General features: G+C 36.8%; 1 protein-coding gene and 1 non-coding gene across 4 annotated transcripts in view; one reads left to right on the forward strand and one right to left on the reverse strand.

The window, feature by feature from the left end:
• The window catches only part of LOC110065573 (nuclear factor related to kappa-B-binding protein-like), a 173532-nt gene that overhangs the window by 49419 nt on the left and 100660 nt on the right, over positions 1-23453 (forward strand). For all 3 annotated transcript variants that reach the window (XM_089293603.1, XM_089293602.1, XM_089293604.1), the window contains exons 5-6: positions 4075-4145; positions 6391-6447. In XM_089293603.1, the coding sequence (XP_089149729.1) occupies positions 4075-4145; positions 6391-6447 (128 nt within the window). The remainder of the gene's footprint in view (positions 1-4074; positions 4146-6390; positions 6448-23453) is intronic.
• Positions 10922-10995, reverse strand: Trnat-ugu (transfer RNA threonine (anticodon UGU)). The gene has a single exon. It is a non-coding gene; the product is annotated as a tRNA-Thr (tRNA).

The following is a 23453-nucleotide window of genomic DNA, read 5'->3' on the forward strand; positions in this document are numbered from 1 at the left end:
ATAATAGAAGGCAAACAGACCGGCTTCTAAAAGTCCCTCCCTTCACCTAAAACTGGATCAATTCCAATTTTGTTGATATTTTCGGCAAATATTGATCTTGATTGGTGCGATGAGCACCTTCGTCACTTTTATGTGGGAGCCCCCCCCCCCCCCACCCTCCCCCTTCAAGGTGGTCTAGGACTCTCAACCAATTTTTAAAGCAGAGCCGAAGAAGTTTTAAAGATATATATGCTTTATCTGGTGACATTTTGGGACACTGCGCCTACCAAACTCCAGTCAGTATTCCCTGCTAATTTAGCTTGATCTCATTAAAATATCAGCTGAAAAACAACTGGTGGCGCAACTGCTAGCCCGCGTAATTTTGTTGAGCTACTCGCAAAATACTAAAGAAACTCTAATTATATTGAACATTAAAATTTGTAAATTTGGACTCAACAATGAGCGGACTCAGGATGATTTTATTGAGCTCGAGCAATATTAAAATGCCAACCAGTTGAACATCCTGTGTTCTCCGTGGTTTGTCTTGATGGAAAATTTGAGGGCAACCTTGGCAGAACTGGAAAACAAATGTTATCGTTACTTCAACTGGCACAGCAGTAACACTTTAGGACAACTAATATCAGCTGCCAGTTTACATCGATCTTAACATATGAAAAACTAAAAGCAATTTGTGGCATGTAGGCTCCAGTTTCTCTCGCAATAGGCCCTTTGCAGCTAAGCCATCACTTGACCTACTTTTCATAAAATTATGGGCTGCAACTTTAGTAATGGCAGAAATGGAATTTAAAGCACATTGAAAATATCAAAATGGCCAAGTTTAAGGTCCCTGGCATTAAAGGAGATCAGTCACGGTTTGCGCACATTGGAAAGTTTAGCCTCAATTTTTCAAATTTGTCGTTTGTAATCCGTGTTAATCTTCTCCATCCTTAGCCATCCTTGTTCCTTTATGGGTTATCATTATCTCTTTAGTGTTTTTCTATCTTATTAAACTGTTATTTTCAGGTTTCCTACCATTTAAAGCCACTGTATTACCATTTGTATTTCACTACCATTTGTATTTCTTATTTTAGATTTTAATACTTTTTATTTTTATGGAGGACCTCCCTGAAAACCATGTATTATGTGACGGGTGCTTCCTCTTTAAAGATTGTTTTTATTATTATATTATTATTATAAAGGTAATTTTGTATATGGCCAAGATAACTCAAACTACCATGACTGAGCCCCCTTAAAGAACGAGATTTAATGACAGTTTGAATTTTTAAATCAAAGTGCTCTATGAGCAAAGCTGTTGATTTCCCAGTGGATGATGAGCCACTGGGAAATCTAAGCCATCACGTGACCTACTTTTCAGAAAAGTAGGGGCTGCAACTTTAGGAATGGCAGAAATGGAATTTTACAGCATATCAAAAATATCAAAATGGCCATGTTTGAGGTCCCTGGCATTAAAGAATGATGGTTTGAAATTTTAAATCGAAGTGCTCTGTGAGCAAACCTGTCGATTTCCCAGTGGATGATGATTGACATGTGTGGCTTACAGGTTATTCTAGTTATATGAGTTACCATATTGACTTCTGGCTATACTAGTTATAACAGCAGTCTGTTAAAAAAAAGAAGAAGAATGACTTTTAGTGCATACTGCATGAGGTACAAGAACTGGGAAACCTGCACTACATGAGCTGCATTGCTCCGATGGATTTACTCATTCTTGATGAGCCACTCTACCCTGTAAACCTTGTCCAACATAGTTTTCTTCTCATGTGAAGACGAAAGTAACCTCTTCGTGAGTGGGAATAGGTAGCAAATAAGAATGAAGGGACTCTGCTCACAGGGTAGCTGTGAAAGATCTTCAGAGAAATTGAGTTTTTTTGCTATGAATTAAAAATGTGAATCATTTAAACCATCAGATGCAATTTGAGGTCAATTATGCAAAGCAGCGAGGTCCCGTAATGTCAAAAACTGTGTTCTTATTGGTTCCAAGCTTGAAATAAGTAGCACATGTAGCTAGCTACCTGTGGATATTCTTCACCAGAAAAAGGGTTGAACAGGAAAAGAAAAAGACTGCCTGTAGTGGCTTAAAAAAACAAACAGAAAAAAAGCTGATGAATCCGGGAATTTAACTTGGGTGCGCTAGATTGGAATGCAGGTGCTAACCATAGTATTTAACACATAACAAAGCTTACTTTAAGGGGAAAAGATACAAAGTCTTTCAGCCTTATCTCAAATTGGCTAGCAAATATGCGATTTAGCTAACAAATATGCCAAATATAGTCTCTTAAACTACAGACTTCTTGGATGCCGACTTTTAGTATGGCCAGTACAATTGTAGCACAAATTGAGTTTTTGTTGATTCAAAATAATGACCTCAAAATCAGACTGTACACATCTGATTATGTTGCGATGATTAAATCTACTATTAATAGACCTATAAAGCTTTTCGTGAGAGCTGTTGTGCAACTTTGCGATATGATAGCTCATCAGCCTTTTCAAGTGTCAAAAGTGTATCAGCTTGAACAAGCCCAAAAATGTTTGTCTGTGGGCAAAATTTTAATGCTCGGATTGGATTTCAGCTTGCGAAGTTCTAGCTAGTTCTCCTTGCGTCCGCTATGTGGGATTTGTCTTGCAATGCAACATGTTTCTTCACTGTTATCTGTGTAATATGGAGAGTTTGTCTTCAAGAGCAGGATTTTCTCGCAGTGGATTAACTTATAATCTGGTGTAATTATGAGCTTTTTAGAGGCTAGCAAGACCGTGATGTTCTTTATTAGAGACATTTTCGACAAATGCTATGGTGGCCTTGACAGAACTGTTCGCTTTGATTTCTGAAATTTAATTTCAGGAGCTCAACCCTCCAGTAGTAGTAAAATCGATATGTAGAGCAGATTGCCTCTTGTCAATCTTTACTAAACTTTGAAGCAGAAATTTACAATAGCAGTTTCCAGCAACTTCACCTGTGTCATCAAAAACGTTCCCAATGTGTATTACAAAAGTTAACATTTGGTCTTATTTACACTTAACTATTAAATTTAAGATTAGAATTGTAATAGAAATGTTAAATGAACTATACCCAGAAAGCAAACCAAACAAGTTTCCATTTTTAGTGTAACAATCACAGTCACATAGACCTTGACCTAGAAATGTAAAACGATACATGTGTCTGCAATATTGACTAATACAGTGATTTCAGGAGCTTTATCTACTGGTCAACGGAATTACTCCAAAAGGTTTACAGATGATAGAAGGACATCATTTGCACAATCTGCACCACAACTTAAGCCCTATACATTGCCTACACAATCTCCGAGTTAAAAACTAATAAAGAACTTAAGATTTGTTTGGAAAAATTTGTTGGAGAGCAAGACCTTGTTCTCCAGCAACATTTTCCATAGATATCCTCTAAATTTTCCGAAAGTTCAAACTGACATATAAACTTACTCTTAAATGCCAGGGGCATTCTTTAAGTTATAGCCCATAATATATAATATTTTTAGGAAAATTTTGGTCACGTCACCCCGGCTGCAAAGGGCCTATTGCTTGGAATGCCTGACACAGAAAGTATTCGTATACACATAGTCTGAAATGCTAGTCATTTCATGCCCTCATTTCAGGCTAGTAAGCACACACATTTGTTTAATTTACTTTTATTATTGCCAGTTGCTTTGGAAGTACTGAATATATACGAGGTAACTTGTTTTTTTTGCATCAGTATGACCCCATGATCATTTCATTTTGTCTCAGAATAGATTATTCTCCATCAATGAGACAAAAACGCAGCCTAGATTGAATACTGATCATGCTCATCCAACTTGGAAATTACTTGTCCAACTACTCCCTTAATTGTAATTGGTACACTTACTATTAATAATTATCAATTATTATAATTATTATATGCATTCAACATTGGTTTCTGTAGCATGAAAAACAAGAGAAACTAATTGTGCTGGTATCCATTTATACTCCATTGTGGAGAGAGGCTCTATGGGGCTTACATTGTGACATTGTTTCAACATGCATACTTGCAATGATACAACTGTGACAAATGGATCTTTAATGTTTGTTATTATGTACATGCAGATGGCTTCTTCTACCCAGATGTGGTGAAGTACAAAAAGATGTGCCGGAAAGCTAAATACAAGGAATACAAGGTATGTTGACGTGTATCAAGTGGTCACAATAAGCAGACATCTCAGTCTATTAAGTGAACAAGGACACCAAAAAAGTGGCTGAAAAGAAAATTCGTAGGGTTAACCTATTCACTTTTAGTAAGATTCTACCATCTAATACGCCTAGTACTAGGACATCTGACAAAGCTTTAAGATTGACTGAGATATTGCTGGAGTAGTCTTGCCATTATTGAAAGAAGGACCTTTGTTTGCCATCAGTAAAATTGTTCACTTGATTCAGATGATGAAACTCCAAAATCAGAAACCATCATGATAAGTCAATTATTTCTTCACAATTGCTATAAAGGTATGCTAGGGTCAAAGAAATGCTGAAACAACTTGATTGAGAAACTTCAGAACTATGTAGGAGGAAAGCAAGACTAGCAATGCTATATAAAATGCACTACAATCTAGTTGAGATAGACCAACAGAAATATCTGGAGCCAGACTGTGCTGTCCACTCTAGCAGGCACATGCACAAATTCTCATATAAAGTCTCTAAATCAAATTATCACCTGTTCTCATTTTTCCTTAATACGAACAGGGATTGGAGTAGCCTACCCCTGCATGCTGTTGAGGTGCAATCTGTAAATTCCGTCTGAGCTAAGCTAGACATATAGCGAAATAGAAAACATGTACTGTGTTTCTATCGAGTTTTAGTATAAATCTACTAGCGTTCTATTATGAATACGAATGTTCTCTGATTGGCTACACTACTCACTATCTATTCTGTGATAGATAGTGAGTAGCGTAGCAGTGTGCCCTTGTCAACAAAATTACGGCCGCATCTTGATGTTTTCGAAGAAGAGAATTTAGATGAAGTTTTTAACTACTAGTAGATTTATACTAAAACAATTAGATTATTCGCTCTCGATTTCTATTGCATGATAGTTGATGAGGTTGCAGCCGTCGTCAACTATCACTCGAGCCCATAATCTAATTGTTTTATAGAAACATGAGTGAAAGTTTAGGATAACAAGAAATGCTGTGGGAACACGAGTTGTTAGGCGAGTGTCTCTACAGTTTTTGAGTTCTCCCAAACTTCCGTGAGTTTGTTTCTAATAAACAATTAGATTATTCATGAGTTTGAGATTTGTATCACATGATAATTGACAAGGGCACTGCCCGAGTCAACTATCACGCATAGAAATTGAGAGCAAATAATCTAATTGTTTTTGGTATAAATCTACAGGTCATTTAAAACTTTGTCTAAATCCTCTTCACAGACACTTTGAAAACACAAGACACGGCCGTCATTTTGTTAACATGGGCCCACTGCTACGCTTCTCTTTATCTATCACTGTGTAGATAGTGAGTAGCGTAGCCAATCAAAGAATGCCATTCATGGTAGAATGCTAGACAAGTAGATTTTTACTAAAAATTGATAGAAAGATGAAGAACATGTACCATGTAGAAAATATCCCAACAAAAGAAAGAAAAACAACTCGTTTACTTTGATCATCAGGTATAAATTCTCTTAACTCGTGCTATCATTATGTCAACAGCTTGTGCTAGTTCTGTGCTTCTATCGAGTTATAGAAACACGATTTTAAACCAATCAGCATGCGTATTTTCTGTGGGCTATTTTCTAATAATTACTATTATTACATTATTATTTCTAATAATCATTATTAATTAGCAGTATTTTGGCTGCTGACCACTTGCTAAGAATCATCATATTAAGGAGAGGAAGTATTTAGAAATATAATTGAAAATAATAGATAAGATGTTGCAGTTTTAAAAATAGACTTAATTGTAAACAAACTTGTCGGTCATCCATGTAATTCAGGTTTCACTGTACTGTGAAGGTATTATATATTTAACAAATTGAATGTGGTTTAGCGTGGTCTGTACTCTAATCAACAATGATAAACGTCGTCAAATTGGTCAAAATGTTGTGGACTCATGAGGCACAGCCAAGTGAGTTCACAACAAATTGTGACCACTCTGGTGATGCGTATCGTTGTGAATAAGAGCACAGACTATACTAAACCACATTTTGATTTGTCTTTTACCACAATATCAACATCAAAGAAAATATTTTTTTTCAGAGCGCAAGCTGAAAAAGGCATTGTGTGACACATTGACGTGAGCAGTGTTGTCTGGACTCTTATTGACAATGGCAAATTAGCCAATCCGATTTTGAGATTTAGTAGCAATTGTGCTAAAATTTTTATTTGTCAGATTGATAATAATGTATTTTAAATTTGTTCCTGCCCATATCTAGATTCAACAACAAAGATATCACAAGAAAGTATTGAGAGAAATACTTATCTCCCGGCAGGTAATAATGGTACCTAATTGCATCCCCGAGGATTGCTATCTTTTTAATTGCTGCGGAGCGAGCGTAGCGAGCGAGCAGCAACATAATCAGGATTTAAGAAGAATATATAGAAAGGGGTACGAATTCTCAAATTCATCACTTTTTACCAGAATGCATTGCAGTTAACCAGACTGCACTGCGCCACTTTTACTGGAGTGCATTGCGCCACGAACAACACGAGGATGTCATATTCGTTGAGCCGTCGTCCTTTTTCGCGTGGATTCCACTGAGAAAGTTTTCTCTGATTTACCTGTAAAGTGATGTGAAGGAGATCGTACTTGACTTTCACAACTCTTGCTATGCAGTATGTGAAAGTTTGTAAATCTGGACAATTAATTGTGACATCTTAATCTTAGTATGTCATTTCTTAGCAGTCTCGCCTCCTTCGTCGAATTCTTAAATGAAGAGATATCGTCGTTACTAAAGCCTGTAGAATAATCAAAACAAACGAAAACCGTGGAACACGCCGATTTCATAAATGCTGCAATCTATTCCTTTTCATCGAAACATGAATTTAAGCTAAAGCTTGAGCATTTTCACACATCGCGGTGGACACGTTCTCGACACAGTCTGTGTGTTCTTCTGTTGAGTTGTAGAGATATTTAATGCGTACCAGTACAGAACTTTTAAGTTAGATTTCTGCTCCTACAATTTCCACATCTTTCGATTTTCACGATCTGGTAAAGGGCAGGCTGATGTGTATCGTCTTATGTCCAAACATACTTCAGATCACAATGTGCTTTTTTGTCTCGATCCTTTGTCACACCTCGCCATCGATGCGTCATCATGCATGAAGTTGATGCATACAACGACAGATTTTAAGTGACACCACGATTTGACACTACTTTGAGAAATAACAGTTAATGTAAGTCTTGGAACGTACAGATAAATGAATCACAGCGTTAAATATGTCACTATCAACAGAATGTGCCACAGTATTACTATCTTTTAGATACCCTAGTTTTAAGTGTGTAGTAGAGGTTCTTGTAGTTGATTTTTAGCTCATTCATGCGTGAAACGCAATGGATGGGGTTTTGTGAGGGATCAGATGTGTAGGGACGTTGTAGACCATGGACGGAAGTTGTAGACCAGGGATGAAAGTTGTAGACCATGGACAGAAGTTTTAGACCGTGGAAGGAAGTTGTAGATCGTGGGCAGAAGTTTAAGGCTGCGAACCGAAGTAATTTCACATGCTACTTAAAACTTAACAGAAAAGAAAATACAAATCAATGTTTAAGCAGCCAAAAGGAAAAGATATTTCCATCTTCTCTATGTTCAAACATACAGACCCACACACCATTCGCGTTAGATCCACTCTAAAAGATGGCGTAGTCAATGAGCGCATATTCCGATACTGGTCTTTCCACAAACTCAAAGTAGTAAAAGAAGCGAATGATTTAGCGAAGGTCTTACTAGAACCAAACCAGAAATCAAATGAGTTATCAATGAACAGAAAATATGGACAGAGATTTACTACAGACGACAGAAAAATGTTTATGAAAGTTTTAGGTGCTGATGAAGACAAGGTGCATTGTAATTTAACTCTAGGAAACAGCAACAAAGATGCCATGTTTGACTGCAATAGTGGCTTTTGTCAGAGTGAAGATAAACATAATTTACATTTTAATATTTTACATAGTAATTGTCATATTTATATGACCTCTATCATTTATTATGTTGTTGCTCAAACAGATCTAGGGTACATTATCAGCTGTTATTTTCTATTTCTGCTTTCGTCCATGTATTATATTTGCATGGAATGTTTGGTATCAAATAACATGGTGTCAAATGAATGTGTTTCATGTGATGTAGTTGTATTTTTTTAAAAATTACCTTTTCTTCAGAGGTTTTAGTTTCATCAGATATGAGACCCTTCAGGAACTTGACGTTTTACAATGTGTTAGCTCAACAAGGTTCTTTGTTTTGTAATAGGGCATGTTTGAGTTTCCAAGCTTTTGCTTGGGTGACATTACCAGTAAATGCCGGCCCAAGAGGTCAAAAGATGAGATAATTATCGCTTTAGTTTTTGCTAACTGAACAATTCTTGCATTAGAAGAAGTATTAATTTCAACTTGTCGAAACTCTATAGTAATAACTTTACATTTCAATTGCAAAACTCAATGACAGATGTTTCTGTTACTTATTTGTGCCCGTTGCAAAGCTCTATATAGTTGGGTGAAACATTTCTCCGGATAACGTGCGAATGAAAAACTCCAGAAACTTAGTTCTTGACAAGGTTGTTTATATATCAATCATCTATCATATCCCAGATTCTTGACTTTATTAATTTTATTGGATGGTTATGATTTTTAGTTTTGATCGCATGAATTAGAAGCAATAATGACAGTATCAAGTTTGTAGAAAAGATGAGAAAGAAATGGAATTCTACACGGTCAACGCTGAATCTAAAATTGTCAAGTTGTAGAGAGTCTTTGGGCAAATACCTATCTTTGTGTAGCTGTAATACATCATCAAGTGTGTACAAGAATGTGAGCTACAGAGGTCATCGTGCTACTCTGTGTGATGACATTGTAACAAATCCTTGGCCTCCTATACATAGTACTGATCCTACTGTATCAGTCAAGGCACCACGTGATCAAGTTGACATTATGTACTTTGGTGAAGATGCTGGAAAACAATGTGTTGCTATGAGTTTGAGTGCTTTGATTTACACTAAGATAAAAGGAATACATAGCTGCCCAGGCATAGCTGTATGACCTGTTACAAATTATGGAGATGGTAACAATATTGTATTCAACAACATCACAATGTACAGGGCAGGTGTATTTAATGCAAACAGAATTACTGTCAATGATTAGAGATTGCTATATGTCTGAGAAAAGTAATTTACCAGTTTAATTATAGTGAAAGCTGCACCGGTAATCTAACTCATTGTGATTCAATAATTGAGGGATATCAGTACAGTATGTAAGACAGGGCTTTTGAATCACTCTTGACACAAAATTATTCTTCATTTATTCTGACAATAAAATGTATTGGTCTCAGACGAGTATCTGTCATACTGTTAATGGGAGAACTTTAGAGATATTTGATTCTCATTCAAGAGATGAATATGGTAGAAGCCATCCCTCAGGTACATGTGTACTATTAGAAGTACCATCCATTCAGAGCTTAGTACAGTATTTCCAGACTATATACTCTCTCTGTGACAATAATGTGAACTCAGAGGAGTGCACAAAGGCTTCACAAAAGTTCAGGCTTCAGGAGTAATCATCATTTTATTGCGACAGTTCTGTTATGTATGGTCCAAATTATAAGGACCACAGGTAACTTCAACAACTGGCCGGTAAAATTGGAAAGAGACTGCTGTGCACCGCAAATGGTCAACACTCGTAACTACAGCCCGACTAACGATCTTAGATCGTCTTGTTGTTATTGAACTTCCTTTCACGTTTCTTTCATTTGGTTGTGTTTATGTGGGAATTTTTGATTTTGAAAGTGATCAATACTTTAGATATGTGAAACACGCACATTGGATTTCTCCGTGTTAATTTATGGCAACATCCGTTGTTGTTGAGTTTATTTGCTTTGTTCTGAAAATATAATTTAGGAGTCTTATTCAGCCACTACAGAACTGCTGTGAAAAGAACTAAGTGGCCCCTAATTTAATACAGTTGAAAAACGGTCGATCTCAAATATTGGCTTGTTTTTGTCATCTTTTAGATTTACACCTTTCATCTTTCTTTTGCTGTGTGGAAGTAAGATAATTTTGTAGAAAAAACTAAGGTTGTATGGCTGGGTAGCAAGCAATTCTCAATAGACATGGTACTTTGGAGAAAAATTTAGCATGGGTTTTTAATGAACATCCTAGGGATAACGTTTTTTGTTGAAACCCAACGAATAGTGAAAGTGAAGAATGAACATCGCAGTAAATTTTCCAATTGGAAAGAAGAAGCCTGAAAAAACAGGGTTTCAACGGGATTCAAACACGTGACCTCTGCAAATACTAGTGCGATGCTCTACCAACTGAGCTATGAAGCCACACATTGGGAGCAAGGTCAATTAATTGAGTTCATATCTTCCCATGACTAGTGAAATGATGTGAAGTATATATGAAATAATTCATATTTGAACTGCGGTTGTAGATGAAAGTGAAGAATGATCATCGCAGTAAATTTTCTAATTTAAGCAATTGGAAAGAAGAAGCCTGAAAAAATCAGGGCTTCAACAGGATTTGGACCCATGACCTCTGCGAATACTGGTGCAATGCTCTACCAACTGAGCTATGAAGCCACACATTGGGAGCGAGGTCAATTAATTGAGTTCATATCTTCCCGTGAGGGGTGACATGATGTGAAGTATATATGAAATAATTCATATTTGAACGGCGGTTGTAGATGAAAGTGAAGAATAATCATCGCAGTAAATTTTTTTCCAATTTAAGCAATTGGAAAGAAGAAGCCTGAAAAAATCAGGGCTTCAACGGGATTCGAACCCGTGACCTCCGCGAATACAAGTGCGTTGCTCTACCAACTGAGCTATGAAGCCACACATGGGAGCAAGGTCAATTAATTGAGTTCATATCTTCCTGTGAGGAGTGAAATGATGTGAAGTATTATGAAATAATTCATATTTGAACTGTGTATTCGCAGAGGTCATGGGTTCGAATCCCACAACATTACTCACACCAATGAATAGTGGAGCACAATAATAATATTACAGAATAAAACTAGGTGAGTTCAGAGAGCTTTTAGACTCTTGGTCCTGGCGAAATGCAGGCAATCAAGTTACTCACAGTATCTAAATTTGTTCATCTAGTTAACCACATCCAGCTCCAAGCAAATCTTTTCTTAAGGTATCGGAAACTCTCTTCTACTCCCTTATTTGGGGTTGAAAGGGTGATAAAATAGCAAGAAAAACAATTATCAATGATATGGAAGATGGAGTATTGAAGATGTCTGATATTTAATCGTTTGCTAAGGCTCTAAAGATCTCTTGGAGTAAAAAAGTATGGGACGTAAATTATTAGGCAGACTGGAAAAGCTCTTGTTTTCTTATTGTCTTTACTGGGAAGATGTTTGGTTACTGAATGAAACAAACCTAGCCAGTGACTTATTGTCACAGCCACTCTATATGGAATAATGTTTTTATTAAGATAGAAAATAAATCTGTGTTCTATTGCTTGTGGTACATAAACAATGTATGCTATGTCAATGATCTCATAAATGAATCCGGCTTTTTCGGATTTAAAGTGTACCTTCTTACAAGCTTATGGTATTATACCTTCTTACACGCTTATGGTATTGCACAATTTCAATTTCATGGAAATCAGAGATTAGAAAGGTTGGTAAACACTTACCTGTGGTTAAATCTCAAAATATAGACTGAGAGACTATTTAAAACAAGAAGGGTGACCAGTTTCACTTATGATATCTTGCGAAGATCAGTTGCCATACAGCCAACTAGGGTGCAGCATCAATGGAATAAATATCTTTCGTCTCCATTTGGAGATTGGAGTACTTATTACAGTATCCCTTTCTTATGCACAAGCACCAGTAAGTTAACGGAGAAGGCCACTCCAAAAAGCTTAGTTTTTTTGTCTTCGCCTATAGCAAGTAAACATTCAGCTTTTCCAGTCAGTGAAGTTTCAGCCTCTGAAGTGCCCACTATCCTAGTTTTGTTGGTGATCAGACCCAAACTTCCTCTCGGCCAAATTTTGAATCACGCAACCTGTGATGTTTATTCACCAAAAGCTGTTGAAATATTAATACACAGACAATGTTACAGATATTGTTTTCTTTATTGTGTGTAAAATATATTTTCTTTTGGTTTTATCGAAACGTTGAATTTGAAGGGAGTAATAAATAATTATGCTAAAAATAGGTATTATGTCAGCCATGGAATGCGCTGACGTTGCAGCTTTCTTTTTCACTACATGACAAATAAGATTATGTTTACTTTGCAAGTTTATTTCGCCAGAAGCAACTGCAAAGACTGATGGTGCAATCGAAGATTTCACAACGGCTACAAGTGATGGTGCAATAAGAGGCTCAAACAGTTTGTGTGTAGTTGTTGTTGTCAGTTGTGCTACAGATTGATCAGGTGATTTTAGATTTCACAAAGGCTAAGAGCGATGTTGCAATAATACAGTTTGTCACTCAAGTGATGTGGTGTCTACAGTAATCAATGAAACATCAAGGACTACTTTGGTATATGCACTGCGTTACGACTGTAGTGCTAAGAAAACAGTTAAATTTTAAAAGTGCGGTTATAAGATCTTAAAGATCTTCTTGTTCTCCTTTAAGAAGCTCTCAATGTAGGATATTCCATAGAACTATTGACACAAATGTATTGTTAATTAATGAAAATGGGCATTGAGGATTGTGATGAGTGCTTTTTTTGTGATAACAAACCATAGAGCACCTTTTTAGTGCAGAGTGCACTATTGGGATGGTTTAGGGGGCTGCTGTTCGGTAAGGCAGTAACACAATAAGGTGTAAACTTTAATGTTTGTTTAGTTAATTAATTTCAATTAATTAATTAGCATTGTCGTAGGGGGGTGGGGTAGGTACCTCTGTTTGCTACGTACAGCGTATCGTACTTACGTTACTTCTATAATAACCTCACAAACCTATATATGTTTCCAAAAATCTCTTGCCATCCTAGTGGTACTCACTTTGCTCGAAACGCATGCGCAGATTAATTTGCGTTAATGTCAACTGTATTTTAGGTAAAAGATACATACGGAATTACACACGAACATTAAGTTCTTTTTCTTGTGGTAGAATGAATACAACATATGGGATGCATGCATTCTAGCATTGTTATCATGATAAGATCTGTTCCGGAGTTCGGATCCACGCAGTTTTTTATATGTTGTGTAATACGACACTCATTTTGCCTGGGATAGCAGTTATATTTCAGGTAACATCAGTTCTCCCTTTCTCCCTTTCTAGTGCAAAGAACACTTCTATGACAGTGTATCTTTTGGAATCATCCCTAGCTTGGTTCAAGAAATGTTGTGTGCTGTTTTCAAAGTATTGCGTGTTTGCTAAGGTTAAAAGAGTGGAAACGAATTCCTCTCCATGGCGGCTTGTTTATGATTTGAAGGCTTTTGTGCAAAAAGGTCATATATAGCATTTTGGGCCAATTTTTATTTTTTGCAGGATCAAGCTAATTTTTGGAAGACTGACTTGTTTTGACATGAAAAGCATTGTTGCGTAATTATTTTTGTTGATTTGGGCTTCATTTTTGAGAAATAGCGTATGCAAAAAACTCAGTTTTCCAGGGGTATCTTTTGGAGATCTTTAGTTGAGCGAAAAACAAAAGAAACCTTTTGTTTTGCTAAACTGAAGTCACCGAAGCGTGGCATTTGCCGCTAGTTTCATTATTGCGACAGAATGGTTCGGCGGTTACTTAAGGTTACTTCCCACCTTCAGAGGTCAAAAAAATCGTTTTTTCTTTTATTTGACAAAATTTAAGTTCATCATTTTATCTAGTGTTTCCAATGGAAAAACATTAAAAATCTCAAACAGCGGCCGAGTTATTTAGAAAAAACGTATTTTCAAATAAAGTCAATAAACTAGGAAGGTGTCATAATCTTGTCAACGTGCTAGAACCCTGGGGAAATTTTCGCGGCAAACGCTTATCACTCGTATTTCATGTCATTTGCATATTTTTATTTACATCACGCACTTGACAAAAATTCCCACGTGAAAGCTCTTTACGCTAACTCCTATGGAAAAACCAAAAGTAGAAAAAAGTCCTTGGGTAAAGAAAATGAAAAAAACCAGCCCAGAGAAGAAAGAAAAAGCTCCATATTGTCAAGGAAAGAAAAAAAAAAACCCTTGCGGGGAGGGACAAAGGCTCTTGGTTTGGCTAAACGCCTTCGACAATCTCGGCATCTGCTGAAGATCCGGAGCGTTCAAATATCCTTGGAACAAGTAGCTTAAAATTCAAAGTCAACGTCAGTGCAGGCTGCAATCAAGATTCTTCGTCGGAATCTGGTGGAAGCGATGAAGAAAATGAAACCTACCCAAGGGAACTCATTTCGGCAATAAAGGTATTTCTTAAGCTGTCCGTCGATTCCTTAACGTCTTGTTTTTCAGTGGCACATTTTCCGCCTTAAACATTTTTGGCGCGGGTTTTGCCTTTGCCTTTGCCTTTGCCTTTGGCGTCTTGCCCATTATATTACGTTGCTGTCCTAAATTGAACTACACTGAGCGAGATAAAAAAAACATGTTGCAATGCAATGCTTTTCCCAGGAAATCTTGATCTATTGTCAGAGACACTAGGAGGTCCTGCTGTTGCATTGGTTGCGGTTTTATTAAGCGTGATAATCTCCGGGCGTGGCGCGAGTTGTTTACGAACCTTTACAAGCTAAAATCTCAGATTTGATTTTTGGCGGAATACATCCACTTTGAGCGAATTTATAGGGTATGCAGATTTGACGGATTTTTGTGAAATTTCGCCAGAACATTTCAGAGATAATGACAAACCAAAGTGTGTCGGGAAATTTTGATATTTAACACATTTTTCCCGTTGCGTCCATTTACGCAACACGTCTCGCATATTTTTAGCTACTCCAACTGTAGATGTGGATATCTAGACAACCAATCAGAATATCAAAAAAGCCTGACACACTTTTATTGATTGATGCCTTGTGAATAAGACTGTGCAGCCATTTTGCTCATACTGCGGAATCCGACAGCCTATAAATTCAATAGAAGAAGCCTTGGTCGTTTCACGCCTTACCGCCTCCTGACACTTCCTAAAAGAAAACATTGCTGAAATTGTATTTTTTTCGTAAAGTACAGTTATTAAGCTTTCTTATGATATATAGTTTGTTGGGGTTTTATTGAAAGTGGCGCGCGTACGATTTTTTTCCCGAAGGACACCCTCGAAGGTGGGAAGTAGCCTTAACCTCGCGATACCAAGCTGTGCGAATAAATGCAACTTTGTCGACCAAACTACCTGTTAGCTCTGGCGTTCCACAAGGGAGCATCCTTGGTCCATTACTCTTTAACATCTATGTTAATGACCACCCTTCTGTTCCAGAAAATTGTTCGTCGCAGTGTTGCGTTGACGATACCAAACTACTCATGTCATTTCAACTCCACAATCAGCACGAAGCAATAGCAAAGATGAATAAGGACCTGCTAAGTATTCGGAACTGGTGCTTCAATAATCAGCTTTTACTTAACCCAGATAAAATGAAACTAGTCATATTCGGCAGCTGGCAATTGACTGCTAAGGTTATTGACTTAAGGCTATTTCTATTGGGGAAGGAGCTCAAGCCCGTCAAGGCTGCAAGAGACCTTGGAGTCACACTGGACTCTAATTTAACCTTTAATGAGCATATTGTTTCCACTGTATCCTCACGTATGTCAAGATTAGGCCAAATTAATCGTGTTAAGCATATTTTTGATAAACACGCCTTGATTATTATTATAAATGCCCTAGTTTTTAGTAAATTATTCTATTGCTCTTCTGTTTTGAGCAATACTACTCAAGTTAATTTGGACAAGCTCCAAGCAGTTCAGAATTTCGCTTGTCACATTTTGTGCGGCGCTAAAAAATTCGATCACATAACTCCTTTACTAAAAGACTTGCGCAGGCTACCAGTCAGGCAACAACTTTATTTCCGTTTTGCTGTTCTGGTTTTTAAGTGCATGAAGGAATGTGCTCCAGAGTATTTGACATCTAATCTTGTCAGAAGATCGGCCGTCTCGACAAGGACTACCAGGAACTCTCAACTTTTGAACATACCACTCTTCCGCACTGCTAGCGGTCAAAGGACTTTTCAATATAGAGCGACCTCTCCGTGGAATGAGTCGCAGCCTGAACTTAAACTTTGTCCATCGGTGACGGATTTCAAGCGCCTGCTCAGACGTAAGCGTCTTAATGACTGTTTCATTTAACTTTCATCCAACATTTGTCTTCTTTTTAAGTTATCATTGTTATGTTTTTGGCTCTTTGCATTTTTAAATTTTGTAATGTAACATTGACTCTGAAAAGCTCCGTGGGGACGAGCCAATAAAGTATGTATGTATGTATGTCTGTCTGTCTGTCTGTATGTATGTATGTATGTAGTTATGCTATTCTCTTACTGTTGCTTCATTAGCTCAAGCGAATAAGGTGCTAAACAGGCTGGATTCAAGTTTGTTTTGTCGTGACACTGGTTCGATATGAGGTCGGTCGATCTTTTCTTCCCAGTCTATTTTTCTACTTCTTTCAAAAATAAAAACATCTATTTAAAAAAACCGTGCTGTCCAAGCCGCTAAAAGTAACCGTTTAAGTTCGTGCCACGTCAAAATCCACCTTCAAAGGATTCGCTCCAAAAGATGCCGCTCAGAAAACTGATTTTTTTTGCATACGTTATTTCTTGAAAACGAAGTGCAAATCAACTAAAACAATTATGCAACAATGCTTTTCATGTCATAACAAGTCAGTCTGCCAAAAATTAGCTCGTTCCTGCAAAAGAAAAAAAATCGGCCCAAAATGCTATACATGCCCTTTTTGCACAAAATTAGCCTTCACTTATGTCATGTGATTTCAGGTAGCACGGCTTGTCCCCTTTTAGTGCAAAAGTGAAGCGTATCTTTTAGAATTACCCACAGGCCACAGGTCGGTTCAACAAATATCATCTGTTTTCAAACTACATTTATAGTATGTTTGTCAACTACAATAGTATGTTTGTCAATAAAGAAGGGAAATGTATAGCTTCTCCTTAGCAGCTTGTTTATATGTATTTCTTGCCTTAATTGCGTCTGTAAGAGAGACCAAAAAGTTCCCAAGTTATTAGTGGCTTCAATATTGTGCAAATTGTAAAGTTGTGACAAAAGAAACCAGGAAAGTGTTCAAATATTGCTGCAGACTCTGTGGCACCTAGTGAAAGCGCAAATTAATTTAATCAGTCGTTGAGGAGACTCGTTCACCAATGCAGGATATTATCGGCCAAGTAGCGCTGTTTACCTTCAATACTTCTTGCTGAAACGCTTCTCAGTTGTATCAATCAGTATTGTTGTATTAATTTTGAATTGTTTTATTGTTAGCAACAAAGGTGGCAACAGAAAAAGAAAGTGGTATTCTGCGACCATCTGATAATTAAATGAGTTCTTGTACATCGGTGATAAGAAAATTTGCGTTTTGAGAAAAAAATAAAATCATTTCTCTTCCATTTTTTCGTCACATATTTAACTTTCTTTCATTTCTCCCCAAAAAACAAGCTCATCTTCTGTGTTTTTGAGAAAGCAAGGGTTTCGTGTTACATACCTTTGCAAGGAAAACAAAAGTATCAAGTTACAAAGTTGGCGCAAAGAGCAAAATTGTCACGTTTGTTCAATTTTTTTTTACAACAGTACTACACTACTAATTATAGAAGTGATAACTATTTACAACAGTAATACAACTACTAACACTACTTACTCTAATTAACAATACAATGCAATTACACATGCTACTTACAACACTAAAAGTTGCATAATTTACTCTTCAAAACAATACATTTACCCTTTTTAAGTTACGATACTAATACCATTACTGATGCTTCTTTCATTCATATTATAACAATATTAGTAAAACACTAATAACTGGTTTTGTCACTGACACTGATTATGTAATTAATTATGTAATTAATTCAGTTTCGCATTTTTCAGCTTTCCATTGCAAAGATAGCGCTGACGTCAATTCGAAAAAATTGAGAGTTTTTTCCAACACTTTGCAATAATAATAATATTTTTGAGTTTGCAATACTAAAATCCCAAACCTCTGGGTGAGGTTTGGGCTTGTATTTAGGGGAAGATCATAGTTCTTAAATAGTAGCTGTATTTTAGATGGTGTAAAGTTAACTCTGTGCTCATTATTGAACCATGTAAGGACTTTTTGAAAGAAGTTTAGGCCAGCAGGACAGAAATGCATGTTCCAAGGAATCAGAGGATTTACAGAAAAAACAATCTTCACTTTCGGATATTTTGAACCTCTTAAGCTCCTTTTTGGTCACTAAAATACGGTGTAATAATTTAAAGGAGAATTGTGTCAATTTGTTGTCGGCCGAGAGGTGAGGTATATTTTTGAATAATTTTTCCCATTTACCTTCTATGCCAGAGTAATGTTGGGCCTAAGACTTGATGGCTGTAGGTGTAACCTGATTTTTCTTGGAACAGAAGGTAGTAGTCTTTGCATTTCATTTTAGAAAGAAAAACCGATTTTTCAATGGAAAAGTCAAAAAAGTCAGAATTATCGAGAACAGAATTCTTAGGTCTTAGCATAGAAGCCACCTTGGATTTGAGGTTCGGTGGAATAGATGTAAGGATTTGAAAAAAGTTTTCAAAATTGGTTGACATATTGTACCTTCGATTAATCGAATTCTTAGGTCTTAGCGTAGAAGCTGCCTTGGATTTGAGGTTCGATGGAATAGATGCAAGGATTTGAAAAAAGTTTAAAAAATTTGTTGACATATTGTACCTTCGATTAAGAAAATTACCATTTTCATATAAAATATCTTGAATGTAATAAATTCCATTTTTAGACCACCTCTTCAAAAAAAGCGATTCGCCTTCAATGGTTATGTCTTGGTTATTCCAAAGAATAAGGTCACTTTCGTAGCTATCTTGGTTGACCTGGTGTAATTCCTTAAAGTAATCTAACATTTCTAAGTAGAATAACGATACACTTTTGTCTAGCTTCTTTGTATTGTAATTGCACTTCAGTAAGAAGTTGAGACTTCCATACTTCTGATCCAGCTTAAACGGAGCGCTTTAACTGTTATGGCAAAATTTGGAAAATTAAGACCATCTTTTCTCATTTCTTGAAAAAGAACTTCTCTTTTAATTTTATCTTTTTTGTTTTTCCATGAAAAAGTGAAAAGTTTCGTTTGGACTCTTTTAATAACTTCTCGTGGAACAGTTAACATCGAGGCCGTATATACCAATTTTGAGATTCCTAACGTTTTAGCGAGTAGGGTTCTTCCCATGAGAGTGAGGTCACGAGACAACCAAATGTTTAATTTGGTTTCCATCTTTTGGATTTTTAAAAAGAAACTCAGGTTATTGTTTTTATCGCTGTCATGTGAAATGTATGTTCCTAAGATTTTAGTTGGATCAATGGAGACATTTATTTCAAGGGGTTTAGTTTTATGGTTTTTCAATGAGCCTATCCATAGAGCCTTTGTCTTTTTGCTGTTTAGCTTTAAGGTTACCGTATACCTTCAGGGGTGTCTCGCGTCCAAGCGATGTAGCGCGTCCAGTTTAAGCTGTAGATACCTAAGCCCTTATTCAAATTAAAGCTTATAGAGCTGGCTATCAAACCATACCAAAAATTTTGAAATAAAATGAATTGCCAATTTTTTCAGCGAATTGACTTAGTTTAACTTCACAAGAATAAGGTAGTTCAATACCTGTAATTTTAGGATTTCGACGTATCTTTTGTGCCAGAATTTCTACACATAGGATGAATAATAAGGGACTCAGAGGGCATCCCTGCCTTACGCCTCTTGACACCCGGAAATAGTTAGTCATGTATACTCCATTAATAACCCCACTCTCAACATCACTATAAAGTACCGAGATCCATTTCCGAATGTTTGGGCCAAAATTGAAAAATTTTAGTGCGTGTTGGATAAAGGACCATTCCAATGTATCAACGGCTTTTTCAAAGTCTATGAACAGCAATATACCAGGAAGTTTACTTGATTCAGTGAATTCCAATAGGTCATTTAAAAGCCTCTCATTTTGGCCAATATATCATCCTTTTACGAAGCCCATTTGATCTGAGTGAACCAATTTTGGCAGCTTTGGTGCTATTCTTTTTGCAATGGCTCAAGCAAGTATTTTGTAGTTGACATTAAGTAATGTTATTGGCTGCCAGTTACTTAAAAACCATAAGATTATTTTCGTCCTTTGGTATAAGCGATTTAATTCCTCACCTCTGAGATGTAGATAGCTTGCCTGTTTGAAAGCCTTCATTAAAACAGTCAATGAGATTTCTCCATAAAAGTTTGAAGAAAGTTTCATAAAATTATTTTGTAAAACTGTCGTCACCTGGAGTTTTGCCAGGTTGGAAGCCTTTTAAGGCATTTAACAATTTGTCTTTCGTCAGGTCATGTTCAAGTTCACTTATTTCGTCTTGGCAAAGTTTTGGATTTTGTAGGTTCAAGGTGAATAAAGCAAAGTGATCCCCATAGGTGTTATTTTCTTCTTGCGAGATTCTAGAGGTCAGGGAATTTCCTTGTTTATCTTAGTCATATCAGAGATAATTTCACCATCTGTTGTTTTAGGTTGGGTTATAATCTTTTTCTCATAATTCCGTTTTTCTAAATTGAAGAAGTATTTCGTTGTTTTTTTGCCATTTTCGATCCACCTGGTGCTTGTCTCTCTCCATGGAAGCCCACCAGTCTTATCTAAGTGGCTAAGTGTAGTATTCTAATCTCCTACCATAATGACCTTTGAGATACACATTTTAGATACTAGAAGATGGGTGAGTTTTTGCAAGAAAGGAATTGCAATTGGCAGTCAGTCAGTGCATAGACATTACTACAAACAGTTTCTCTGTTGTTAATTTCAAATTAGCAAAAATATACCACCCCTCTTCATCACTTTCTATGGTTTCTAAAGGATAACCGTTTGGTTTTACTAGTATACATACACCTCTGGAATGTTCTGAGCCGTGAGAGAATAAAATCTGTCGACCCCATTCAGCACACCAAATTGTTTCATCTTCTTTAATCTTTTTAGAAAATGTTTCTTGAAGGCAAAAAATTGATGCTTTTTGATTCTTTAGATAACAGAAAATGGCTCTTTGTTGTTCTTGTTTATGAAGACCATGGACGTTCAGTGACAAAATCTTCAATTGTGACATGGATTTGCAGACAACAATTAAGCATAAGTTATTCTAAAGGGAACAAAAGTAACACGGATTGCAAAACAAAACTATACCGAGACAAAAAAAAAAAAAGCACAGTAACACTTAAAACTTACTCTTCTGGGATTTACCTGCGTCCTTCCGAAAACTCAACACAAATAAACCAAGGTCAGGTGAAAATTATCAACAAAATCCCAACAATGCTGTCAGTCGTCGAAGCAAACTTAGTACGATGATCACGATTATGTAACATATTTCAAAGTCTGGGAGAAGGAAGAAGGCTACGGGATTAAATGAACTAAATATTGGCTGAATCTTAATTATTGGTGAATCTAATTTAATTTGGTAAGGTCTGTCTCACACTTAATTTGAATAACAAAGCTACTAGATGGGTCCATTTTCACAAAAATGGTGCTGTCCAAAGTCCAGATTCTCCAGTTTCGATGGTCTTTTTTATCTCTAACCTTTTTAAATAGTTCTGATCTTAAGGCAGTCAGATTTTCATTAATATAAACTCTGTCCACTCCTTCAATGAATCTTCCAACATTAACTTTGTGTAGTTTTGTTCTGTTCCTATGTAATCTATTCATACTGTAATTATTGGTAAATCGGGGCATAATTGGCCTTGGCCGCATATTACCTTTCTTCATGCGGTGTGCTATATCGATGTCTTCAGGTTCTAGGTTGATGTGTAAGGACTTAGCAAGGTCCAGCACAATTCCCTCTATGTTTTCACTTTCCTGCTCGGGTATCCCGTGTATTTCTAACTTGAATTTCCTTGAATACTGTTCCAAGTTGTCATGCATTGTTATCGTGTCTTTCAATTTCTTCTCTAAATTATTTCCTGCTTGATGCTGGTCTGGAGATTGTTTTCCGGTACGTCAACCTTCCTCTTTAGCTCACTGTTTTTCTCGTTAACTGACGGCATCTTTTCTTTTGAATTCTGGTTTTCCTTCTTCATGTCATCAACCTCTGCCTGAGTAAATTGCTAGCTCCTTTGAAGTTCTTCGCAGAGAATCTTTAATTCTTTATGTTCACTAACAAGCAGATTGGTGTTCGCTTCAATTTGAACTACAGCCTCCCATATCACAGCTAGCACTGGGTCCTGAGAGTGGGATCTTGTTTCTACTCCATTCGCTGTGTTCTCGCTGGTCACAGTGACCACATCATCTTCTGTCATGTCCGCCATTTGTGAGATGTTGTCAGTTCGTTTTGGCTCTGGCGTTTCCTGCGAGTTTTCACTGCTCAAGCTGCTCATTTCATCTTGCTTGTGTCTTCCTTCAGTTTTATTTTTCTTCCCAAGGCCTTTTCCCCCATTTTCTATCAATTTGAATGTCTACTTCGGGACTGCAGCGGAGCGCAGAAAATTACGTCCCCCTCCATTGCCGCTCTTCCCAGTTCAATGTATTATTGAATTTAAAATGAACGAAAATCATCGTAAAATACCAGAGTAAAATTTAAAAACTTTTGTGACAAACAATAATAAATTGTACTTAATTTTTGGACCTTGAATGAAAACACAACCTTGAAACATACACACTGCTAAGGGGAAAAGCCCTAGCAGACTACCCAGGTACATACAAACCAGAAGTGAACTGAGCAGGCGTGACTACTTATGGGACTATCATGCTAGAGCTGTCAATTGCACTCTGCACTATCTGAGATTGCCCTCACTAGTTTGGTACATGCCCTTTGCAGCTGGGGTCATGTGACTGAATTTTTCCTAGGAGATTTTATATTATGGTCCATATCGTAAAGAATGCCAGAAATGGAAATAGCACATCGAAAATACCAAAATGGCCAAGTTTGAGGCCCTAGTTTGAGTAAGTTTATACAACAGTTTGAATTTTTGGAAAATTCAGAGGATTTGTATGGAAAATGTTGCTGGGGAGCAAAGCCTTGCTCTCCAACAACTTTTTCCATACAAATCTTCTTATTCTTTCAAAACCTCAGACCGTCAAAAAATCTCATTCTTTAATGATGGGGGCCTCAAACTTGGCCATTTTGATATTTTTGTCATGCTTTTTCCATTTCTGGCATTCGTTAAGTTATAGCCCATAATTTTATGAAAAATAGGTCACATGATGGCTTGGCTGCAAAGGGCCTATTGTGACCAGATATTTCCACTCTGGAGCACCCTCAAAAAT

Source organism: Orbicella faveolata, unplaced genomic scaffold (genome assembly GCF_042242905.1).
Source record: "Orbicella faveolata isolate gen_17 unplaced genomic scaffold, um_ofav_v1 contig_25, whole genome shotgun sequence".
NCBI lineage: Eukaryota > Metazoa > Cnidaria > Anthozoa > Scleractinia > Merulinidae > Orbicella > Orbicella faveolata.